Source organism: Dama dama, chromosome 5 (assembly GCF_033118175.1).
Source record: "Dama dama isolate Ldn47 chromosome 5, ASM3311817v1, whole genome shotgun sequence".
NCBI lineage: Eukaryota > Metazoa > Chordata > Mammalia > Artiodactyla > Cervidae > Dama > Dama dama.
In genome coordinates this window covers 2,385,762-2,396,862 of record NC_083685.1, presented here as the reverse complement: position 1 = coordinate 2,396,862, position 11,101 = coordinate 2,385,762, and the positions used below count along the sequence as shown (strand labels likewise).

The 11,101-nt window shown below is 54.7% G+C and overlaps 1 pseudogene and 1 gene segment (V, D, J or C); both read left to right on the top strand.

Annotated features, from left to right (window-relative positions):
• Positions 1 to 384: 384 nt before the first annotated feature.
• On the top strand, positions 385 to 3,709 carry LOC133057918 (immunoglobulin lambda variable 8-61-like). The segment is given in 3 exon segments: positions 385 to 455; positions 554 to 864; positions 3,467 to 3,709. Coding segments are annotated over 3 exon segments (600 nt in total).
• Positions 3,694 to 5,320, top strand: LOC133056292 (interferon-stimulated 20 kDa exonuclease-like 2; annotated as a pseudogene).
• Positions 5,321 to 11,101: the final 5,781 nt, after the last annotated feature.

Here is an 11,101-nt window from a genome sequence, read left to right as displayed (position 1 = left end):
GTTCCCTGAGAAGGACAGAGAGTGTTCTAAAGATGGGCTCAGGTTTGGGAAAGGCTAGATGAGTGCAGCAAGAGAGGAAGACTTGCAAACTCCTCCTTCAGCCTCAGATACTCTGGGGAGGAGACGAAGGACCGAAATCACCAAGGTCACGGGAGCACATTTGCTGAAAGACGTCGCCCCATCACTCAGGGGTTCCTTCCAGTTCTGTCCCCGCTCTGTGTGAGGTCCAGCATCTGCCTCCTTCAAGTCCCCCCACCCCAGGGGAACTCAGGTGCCCTGGGCAGGGAGAGGAGGAAGTGATTTGCATGAGGCCCCTCCTCCTCCTGATGGGATGGAGGCATGAAAAGGCCCAGGACCCCACCTCCAGCCAAGGAGGCTGAGGAGCCCACGTCCTGGGAGGGTCCCCACCATGGCCTGGATGGTGTTTCTGCTCAGGCTCCTCACTTACGGCTCAGGTCAGGGGCCGGGACTCTGCACCCTTGGGCCACCTCCATGCGGGGTCTCAGGGCCCTTGTCTTGATAATAACACCTGTCTCTCTCTTGTCACTCTTAGGGATAGATGCTCAGACTGTGGTCCAGGAGCCAGCACTGTCAGTGTCTCCAGGAGGGACAGTCACCCTGACCTGTGGCCTCAGCTCTGGGTCAGTCACTAGCAGTAACTACCCTGGCTGGTTCCAGCAGACCCCAGGCCAGGCTCCCAGAACTCTTATCTACTATACAAACAGCCGCCTCTCTGGGATCCCTGATCGCTTCTCTGGCTCCATCTCTGGGAACAAAGCCGCCCTCACCATCACGGGGGCCCAGCCTGAGGACGAGGCTGTCTATTACTGTGCTCTATACACCGGTAGTTGCAATAATACCACAGTGATGCAACCTCATGGGGAAGCACTACCAAAACCTGCCCTTGTGCTCAGAGGGCTCAGCGCTTTGAGGCGGGGGAGGCAGAGAGAGGGCGGAAATGCTCAGCAGCCCGTGGGGAGGGGGCTCTGGGGTCCCATCTCCTTACAGCGGTTCATGGCCCCGCGCCTGCTCCTGTCTCTCCTCTGAGGTGTCCAGCTCTTCAAGGGGACACCTCTCCGCCCATAAAGATGTGGAGGGGAATCAGGTCCACATTTTATCAACAACACTGAGAGTCAGAGTCCCCAGCACAACCAGCATGACTCTCCTTGCTGATGTTGATGATGACCCTTGATGAACTCTAGGGCTGGCAGATGAAATCCAGCAACTGCACCCTGGCAGGGGTCTCAGCTTCACTGTACGGGGACCTGGTCTCCCAGCCCCTCCTGGCTGAAGCGGGCAGGGCCCCATGACCCTGGGGGTCAGGTGCCACTGGGGCTCCAGCCCATCACAGCCTCCAGTCTGAGCCTGGCCAGGAGTCAGGCTGGTCAGCTCTCCAGGTCCCCATCCGAGACCTTGGCAGCCAAGGAGGGGCTGAACTTCTAGGCCACACCCCAGCCTGAGAATGACCAGGGGGTCAAGCCGGGCTCGTCTGTCCCCCGCTGACTCTGCCAAGTGTTGTGCAGGGAATTAGAGACAATACTGTCAGTGACACAGCCAGGAGCTCAAGGAGACGATGCGTGGAATGTGGTCAAGGTCCCTGTGAGTGAATCTGAGGCTGTAGAAACATATGCATCCTCAGAGGCTCCAAAACTTAGTAACAAACGGATTTCAGGGTTTCAGCAAGAGGATGTTATTTCCCTGGCTTTTCTTTTCTCTCCCATTAGGAGGAGGTGCTCATAAGCTCAGAGGGTCTGACCTTGAGTGGCCGGTCCCCAGGGTCAGCGGCCTCTACCTCCCCCTTCCTCTGACCTTGATACGCACCCGCACCTCGGATCTGAGTGCCCTTCTGTCCCTGCAGGGAGGCCACCTCACTTGCCCTCACATCTCAACTGACCCCTCCCAGTTTTGTCCAGGCCCCTATGCTGTGTTCCCTCCCAGGATACGGGGACAGGAATGGGGTCCTCCCAGCGTGGAGCCCCCAGGGCCTCAGCACTGGCTTGGGAGGGGGAGCAGAAACCAGGGGAGCCTGAGGGACGGTGACCGTGGGGCCAGCCCCCTCGCTGCATCAACAGTGCTGATTAGGAGGTGGGGGCGGGCGGTGGGCACTGCGGTCACCCCTCCCCCTGGTGTCCTGAGACCACGGAGCTCACGGGGCTGAGCGACCACCGACCGCAGCACAGCTGCCCGGCTCAGACTGGCTGCCCCTCCCTGAGGGCAGCAGGAAGCAGGGAGTGGTCTCAGCGTCCCCCTGGGTGGAAGGAGCTGCTGACAGGAGTTGCCCCAGGCTCCGAGGTGGGGGTCAGCAGCACAGAGAAGTGGGGTCATGACCCCCCTTTGCTGGGCCAGTGGACAGCGGACACATACCATTGATTCATGGACTGTTGGTTGGAAGAATACAGGCAGCCCTTCCGTCCTCCGTTTCCCCACCATGACCATTCCCCGAGCACATCACCAGGGGGCGCTGTGCACCTGCTCCGAACCGGCCGACCCCGAACACACCCGATGGTCCCCTGACCCTGCCCCAGGGCCCACTGGACTGAGCTGGGCGGGACAGCTGGTGCTTCCTCTCAGGGGACAAACTCAGAGCCTGGCCCCCGGCCTCCTGCTGGGAGTGAAGCTGCACACGGCGCCCAGGACCCACAACTGGAGGGTGATGGACTCAGGGCGTCATCAGGTCCCACCCGCTTCCCCAGGAGCAGAGGAGGGGAGGCCCCCAAGCCCACCCCTTGCACCGCTCCGCCTCCCCGCAGCCTCCTCTGCTGCTCCCCTGCTCTTTCCTAAGAGCACCCCTCTGACCCATGACTTTCCTCTCAGGCCCTGGGCTCCTCTCCCCAACCCTTCACCAGCGCCCTCCTCCTGCAGACCAAGGGCCCTCTACCAGCAGGGGTCGGGGTCCAGTCGTCCTTGACCAGACGCTCACCTCCTTGTCCTCCCTTGCGGCCTCTCTAGCCCTCCTACGAGAGAAGCCTCAGGTCTCCAGACGCTCAGGTGTGAGCCCAGGGCATCCCCTCCCGGCCAGGGCTCTCACCGCTGCCTTACCGGGCCCTCCTTACCTCAGCTTATGGTCCTGTGGGCCCTTCTGAGTGTCCAAGATCACAGACCTGACCCGTCACGCACTTTCCCTCAACTCAGCTCTGAGGTGCCCTAAGGCTCCCGTACCTCAGCCCGCCCTGTTTCACAAGCTGCTCAGAGACGAACCCTCCCCAGGGGAGATGCGATATGTGGCAGAAAGAGCTGGTTCTAGCCCTGCCTCACTCGAAGTCCAAAAAAGTTAAGAATGCAAACATCTTTGTAAAAATATTATTACTGGATAGTATTTAAAATTTTCTAGGATACCTATGAAGTCATTTTAAAAAGAACTTTTTAATTAAAAAAAAAAAAAAGAACTGAAGTGAGGCCGGGGTGGGGGTAGGGGGGTCAGGCGCGTTGCAGTTCTCCTTTGTCGCGGCTTCCCCACACCTTCGAGTTGTACCTCCACGGGGCTAGAGGGGCCGGGGAGCGCAGCCCGCCCCCACCCACACCGCCCCCTCCTCCGCCGCCGCTGCCGCTGCCCACACACTCAGAATCCCTGGCCTCGCTCCCGGAGGCAGGGACCGTGCAGGTACGCGGGCGCCGGCCTCCGGCGCGTTCCAACCCGCGGGCCTGCCCGCCCGGGCATCGCCGACGCGCGCCAATTTCCGCATCCGGCTCCTGGCGCTTCCGGTCTTAGCGGGCCCATCTAGGCGGGTATGCTGCAAACCTCCAGATGCTGGTCTGTGGGATTCAGCAGATGAGTCTTCTATCCTTCTCTCATCTGTAAGCTGTTCTTCCCAACTGTTCTCTCAACATCCAGTGTCATCATGTCTACCTTACTCCTCAATCTGGATTTTGGCGAGCCTCCCCCCAAAAAGGCATTAGAGGGAAATGCCAAGCACCGAAAATTTGTCAAGAAGCGGCGACTCTTGGAACGGAAAGGCTTCCTCAATAAGAAGAAGCAGCCCCCTAGCAAGGTGCCTAAGTTGCACTCAGAACCTTCAAAGAAAGGGGAAACTCCCAGGGTAGATGGCACTTGGAAGGCCGCTCCCCTTCCAAAGAAGACAACAGCTGCCTCCAGCAGTGGGTCAGAGCAGTCCCTGGACAAGAAAACTGCAGTGCCTTGGCTGACCCCTGCCCCTTCACAGAAGGCTGGTTCTGTTGTGGCTAAAGTAGATTTGCTAGGGGAGTTCCAGAGCGCCCTACCAAAGATTAAGAGCCACCCAACTCACCCCCAGAAGAAGGGCTCCCAGAAGAATCCTCCACCCAAGAATGGCCCACAGAACTCCACCCAAACACATTCAGAGAGTAAATACTCTGGGGCATCCCAGAAGATACCAGGGAAGATGGTGGCAATTGACTGTGAGATGGTGGGTACTGGACCCAAGGGGCATGTCAGTTCCTTGGCTCGATGTAGCATTGTCAACTACGACGGAGATGTGCTTTATGATGAGTACATCCTCCCCCCCTGCCACATTGTGGACTACCGGACCAGATGGAGTGGTATCCGGAAGCAGCACATGGTAAATGCGACACCCTTCAAGATTGCTCGGAACCAGATCTTGAAGATTCTTACAGGAAAGATAGTGGTGGGGCATGCCATCCACAATGACTTCAAAGCCCTTCAGTACATTCATCCCAAGTCCCTCACCTGAGACACCTCTCATATCCCCCTCCTCAACCGTAAGGCTGACTGCCCAGAGAATGCCACCATGTCTCTGAAGAGTCTCACCAAGAAGCTGTTGAACCGGGACATCCAGGCTGGGAAAAGCGGACATTCCTCAGTGGAAGATGCTCAGGCCACCATGGAGCTGTACAAGTTGGTTGAAGTTGAATGGGAACAGCACCTGGCCCAGAATCCCCCTAAAGACTAGTACCAGTCGGGACACTGGTGATGCGGGCAGGCAGAAACAGCATCACGCCCAGGAGAGCAGGGCAGCGGGCCAATGGACAGCTCCACCAGCCCCACACCTTTGGAAGCTAGGGTTTCTGGGGAGAGGGAGGCTACACCCCAGGCTTAACATCCATTGAAATTTCACTTCAGGTGTTCTGTTGTGTGTCTGGTTAACCGTTCCATGGAAGGAGGACGCCTCCATGTCAGAACCCGGCCCTAGGCTGTTTACCTCTTAAAGGCTGCTAACCATGTGTTCCAAGGTGCTTTGCTTCTGGGAAAGTCTTTTGACTTTCAAAGGGCACGGCAAACCGGGAAATGTCTTTTCCCAAACTGCCTTATCACTCGGGTGGTCATGTGTCTCATTTTATGCCTTTCCTTTCAAGCAATTAACAGCATCCTCTTTCACTCTCAGAAGTATCCTGTTGGATGATGATTTGTGTGATCACAATGCATTTCTCAGACTCTGCTTTCTGCTCAGAGTCTACATCTGGTTTGTGTTGGGATATAGCCACCTGTTCTTTCCACCTTGAATTCCAGAGGAGCCATTCCTGGTGAGGTTTAGTTCTCCTTAGGGTTATGGGCAGTAGAGGTAAGAGAAGACTTGGAAATCAGTTTTTCTGATTTAGGAAAGCAGTCTCCTAAAGTGATAGAGAAATTTATTTAATTTAAACCCCGCTTGCTAGGTTAGAGAAGAATTATAAAGTGTTTCAATGAGTTTTAGTCTTTTACTTTGCTAAACCAAGCCTCTGAAAACACAAATTATTCCCTTGATAAATTTTTTTATAAAGGAAAAAAAAAAAAAAGAACTTACATGATAATTGGTTTTCTAAAATTGTACCCTTGTGAATGAAAAATTAAAAGAAAACATAGGTTTTCCATCAGTTTAATTCATGCACAGGTTTTAAGGAATGACTGTAGATTTTCACTAATCCATTACCACTTTCTGGTTCATTTAAAATCTCACACACCCAGAATGTAATAGCTATTCCTGTTCAGGGCAAACTACACTGAACCGTCCTTTTTGAGCCAGTCACTTCGAACTCTGCCTTCTTTAACCTGCTGCTGGGGATGGTTGGTCCTAAGAGCTATTGTGTATCAGGATCCCTGAGGACACACACTGCTCAGAGCCCTTCAGAGTCTCAATAAAAACTGCCAGGAGCATCACCAGGCCTGCTCCCTGCAGCCTGTGCCCTGTGCCCGCAGGAGAGACGCCCAGGAGGGGTCAGTTCATAAGACAGGACATGGGCACGGGGTCCAGTGTGGGGAAAGCTTCACACACAGCAAGTTCTGTTCAGGTCAGTAGCTCAGTCGTGTCCGACTCTGTGTGACCCCATGGACTGCAGCACGCCAGGCCTCCCTGTCCATCACCAACTTGTGGAGTTTACTGAAACTCATGTCCATTGAATCAGTGATGCCATCCAACCATCCCATCCTCTGTCATCCCCTTCTCCTCCTTCCTTCAGTCTTTCCCAGCACCAGGGTCTTCTCAAATGAGTCAGTTCTTCGCATCAGGTGGCCAAAGTATTGGAGCTTCAGGTTCAATATCAGTCCTTCCAATGAACATCCGGGACTGATCTCCTTTAGGATGGACTGGTTGGATCTCCTTGCAGTCCAAGGGACTCTCAAGAGTCTTCTCCAACACCACAGTTCAAAAGCATCATTTCTTCGGTGCTCAGCTTTCTTCACAGTCCAACTCTCAACTTTTCTATGACTACTGGAAAAACCATAGCTTTGACTAAACAGACTTTTGTTGGCAAAGTAATGTGTCTGCTTTCTAATATACTGTCTAGGTTGGTCATAGCTTTTCTTCCAAAGAGCCAGCGTCTTTTAATTTCATGGCTGCAGTCACCATCTGCAGTGATTTTGGAGCGCCAAAAAATAAAGTCTGTCACTGTTTCCACTGTTTCCCCATCTATTTGCCATGAAGTGATGGGACCAGATGCCATGGTCTTAGTTTTCTAAATGTTGGGTTTTAATCCAACTATTTCACTCTCCTCTTTCACTTCCATCAAGAGGCTCTTTAGCTCACACACACAGTGAAGATCCAGGCGTTTAGGAATGCAGAGTCCCACCTCAGGCCTCTCTCCACACGTTCACACCCTCCTCAGAGAAGTGCCCCCTCTTCCTCAGGGCTGAGGGGACACACAGAGGAAGCCGGGCTCTGCCCCCCAGGGGGAAGGCCCACAGAGGAGGGACCCTGCTGTCCTGCACAGAAGGAGACCCACCTTCCCGCTCCAGGGCTGGCACTGCCCTGACCTGATCCTGATCTGAGAGGAATCTGGATCTCAGACGGCCCTCGGTCCTGACCCCTGAGCAGTCATGGAAGCCATGAACAGACTCGCCCTGAGGATTTGAGGGGAGCCCATGATGGCCCTGAGCTCACGGGGACACAGAAGGGGCACCTGGCCTGGTGCTAAAGAGGGGACAGCGCCCAGAGCAGGGGGCAGGATCTGTCCTTGAAGGCTCTGGTCTCCAGGTCACAGGATGTGTGTCTGGGCCTGGACGAGGGGCGGGGGGCGCTCGGGGTCCATTCCTGAAGATGGCTGGCGGGAGGCAAGATGGACCCCCTGACAGAACTCCCTGACGAGGCCTGGTGGCCTCTGCTCAGGGCTCCCAGCTGTGACCTCCCACTGCTGGGGCCCACAGAGCCCCACCCCTGACAACACTCTGGCCGCCCAGGGCCCAGGGAGGGGTCAGTGTGATGCACGGGATCGTCTGCATGAAAGGACCCTCCCCTCTCAGAGTATGAAGAGGGGAAGGAGCGGTGTGGGGACTCTCTGCTCAGCTGTGGGGCCACAGAAGGCAGGACGCGCTGACCATGTCCACCATGGCCTGGTGCCCTCTGCTCCTCACCCCGGTCGCTCTCTGCACAGGTGACTGGATGGGGAGACAGGGGAAGGTTCTCGGGAAGACACAGGGGCCGGGCTCCATTCTCTAGTGTCTGGACCCCAGAGTCACCATCTCTGTCTCTCCCCCTTCCAGGATCCTGGGCCCAGGCCATGCTGACTCAGCCGCCCTCTGTGCCCGGCACGGAGGGTTGGGACAGAGGGTCCCCATCTCTTGTGCTGGAAACAGGAGTAACACTGGGGGTCATTATGTGAGCTGGAACCAACAGCTCCCAGGATCGGCCCACAGACGCCTGGCTAGTGAAAACAGCAAACGACTCTCAGGGGTCCCAGATCGATTCTCTGCCTCGAAGTCTGGCAAGTCGGCCTCTCTGATCACTTCAGTTCAGGCTGAGGGCAACACTGATTATTACTGTTTCTCATGGGCTGACAGCTTGAAAGTGCATGGTGCTTCAGGCCAGAGTGGAAGGAGACAAAAACCTGCTTCCCCCACAGCCAGGGGCTCCCAGGGCAAGGTGTTTGCCCCTCCCTTTCTGGAGTCCCTGAGACCACGGAACCCAAGGGACTGAGCATCCCCTGACTCAGCACAGCTGCCCCCTCAGCTCGACTCCCCTCCCCAGGGCAGCATCTCACAAGGGGTGGTCACACACCCCCTGGATGAAGGAGCTGCTGACAGCAGTTGCCCCCGGTTCCCAGGTCGGGGTCAGCAGCACAGAGCAGGGGGGTCAGTGCCGCCCTTGCTGGATCAGTGAGCAGTGACCACACATTCCTGACCTTCCGCCACAGAAGGATGTCCTGTTAAAGGAAAAGGGAATGGAATTCAGAGTTTCTTCAAGTAATTTCCACACAGTCCAGGATCCAGTAAAAATTGTCACTTCTATCAAGAACCTGGAAATTAAATATTGAGGGGAAGTGAGACGGCATAGACATCAACGCTGAGATGCCTCAGATGATGAAATCAGGTGGCAGATATTTTTAGGGACAATTCATCAAATCCATTTGATGAGCAAATACAAACACTCTTGGGTCCAAAGGAAAAGGAGATAAATGGAGGTGGGGAAAAGAAAGAATCATGAGAAAAGGTAGTCAGAATCATTTGAAAACAAAATACATGAAAATAAAAGAGAATTCTCTGTATGTTATCAAAGACATATAACACTTATTATTTAATTCATTTATTTGTTCATTGACAGAGCATTTGGTGACAGGAAAAAGAGGCAGCCCCTCCTTCCTCAAAAGGCTTCCCAGGTGTCACTAGTGGTAAGGAAGCCTCCTGCCAACGCAAGAGTCATAAGAGATGTGGGTTCTGTCCCTGGGTTGGGAAGATCTTCTGGTGCAAGAAACGGCAACTCACTTCAGTGTTCTTGTCTAGAGGATCCCATGGACAGAGGAGCCTGGTGGGCTACAGTCCATGGGTCACAAGAGTCAGGCAGGATTGAGAACCAAGCAACTGAGCAGCACCTTGCTCACAATCTCACCACCGTGACTGTTCCCCACATCGGCCACAAGGGGGCGCTGTGCACCAGCTCAGACTGGCAAAGCCTCAACACACCCCCGTGGCCCCTGACCTGGCCCTGCACCCAGGCTCAGTGGCCTGAGTTGGACGTTACAGCGGGTGCTTCCTCTCAGGGGACAGACTCAGAGCCGCGGCCCCCAGGCCTCCTCCTGGGAGTGACGCTGCCCACGGGACCGAGCACCCAGAATTGGAGGGTGAAGGGATCAGGTGGTCATCAGTCCCCATCCTCTTCCCAGAAACAGGGGAGGGGAGGAGCCCCCAGAACCCACCCCGTGCACCCCTCCAGCTCTGCTCAGCCTGCTCCTGCTCCTCCTCATCTCTTTGCTAAGAGCCTGCCCTCCCGCTCCCCTCATTCCTGACTTTCCCCAATCCTGAGCCTCTCTCTCTACAAACCTGCACTGGTGACTTCCACGGTCATGACCAAGCTCAGTCTGTCAGAAGGTCATGGACGTGTTTCCAGATCTTCCTGAACTGGACACTCACTTCCTCCACCCCTCCTTGAATCTCACTAACGCTTCCTTCCCGGGAAGCCTCAGGTCTCTGGCTCTATGTGTGACCACAGTTTGTTTCTTCCCTGCTCCTCCCCAGGTTCCCCCTTGTTTCCCAGGAGATCCATGAAGCCCTCTAGTAGCTGATTTATCCCGTGAATGCTCACACTCCGATCTCTGTGCCCATCGAGTGAGGAATCATGTTGGGAGAGAAACCCTTGTCCTGAGATCTGGAAAATGATTCCTGGCTGAGGAGTGTCTGTGCTCAGCTGCTGTGGGATTGATTTTATGCACAGTGAGCAGAGAAGCTGTTGGGGCCCTCAGCTGGGAAAGCAGGCGCCCTCCTGGGGCTCTGCCCCCGGGGCGCTCACTGCTGCTCCACCTGGACCACGTCTAAGTCAGGTTTGCTCCCCGTGGTCACGTCTCAGTTTCCTGAGGACAACTGATCTGCCTTGTCATGGCCTGTGTCTCATCTCAGACCTGAGACGGACCCGTGGCTCTGATAGCTCAGCCTGCCCTGTTTTCACAGATAGAGCGTCCCGCTAAGACACGAAAATCCCTCAGTGGAGACCCAAAAGTGTTAGAGAGACTGGTTCCGGCCCTGCCTCGCTCAGAGGCCAGTATAATTAAGAATGCCAATATCTTTCTAAAAATGTTCTTTTACTTAATAATAAAATTTCATAAGATACTGTCATGTGATTTAGTTAAAATTTTCTTATTTGATGAACAGAATCTACAAAGAAAATGATGTTTTAGAAGCAGTACCATGGCAATGCAAAATTAAAACAGAACCAGAGTCGAACACAACTTAGCGACTGAACATTTCCTTCAGTTATATTTATGCACCTATTTAAAGTTATGACCTTAGATTTTCACTAGTCCATGAACACATTTTGGTTCATTTAAAATCTCAAAGTCACACACCCACAGTGTAACACGCACAGGCACTACAGGGTGAACTAGCTTGGCTGTTCTTTTCCAACCAAACACTTTCTGAACTGTGTCATGTCAAAACCAGTCTTGGGAGAGTTGACTTGAAGAGTTCTGATCACCGGGTAACAGGAAGTGTGTCTGGACGGGACACCAGGGGGCTTTCCCAGGCTGTTCTGAAGGGTCCCGAACCCACAGTGTAACACGGAGTGGGGGGTGGTCATTTGCATGAATGGCCCCCAGTGGTGACCTCCGACTCCCAAGCCCCACACACCGCACCCCTGATCTGGCTGCCCCGAGGGACAGGGACCTGACCCAGGGCCCAGGGAGGCAACAGAGACCTCGTGGGGGATTCATTTGCATGAAAGGACCCTCCCCCTCTCAGAGCATGAAGAGGGGAAGGAGCGGTGTGGGG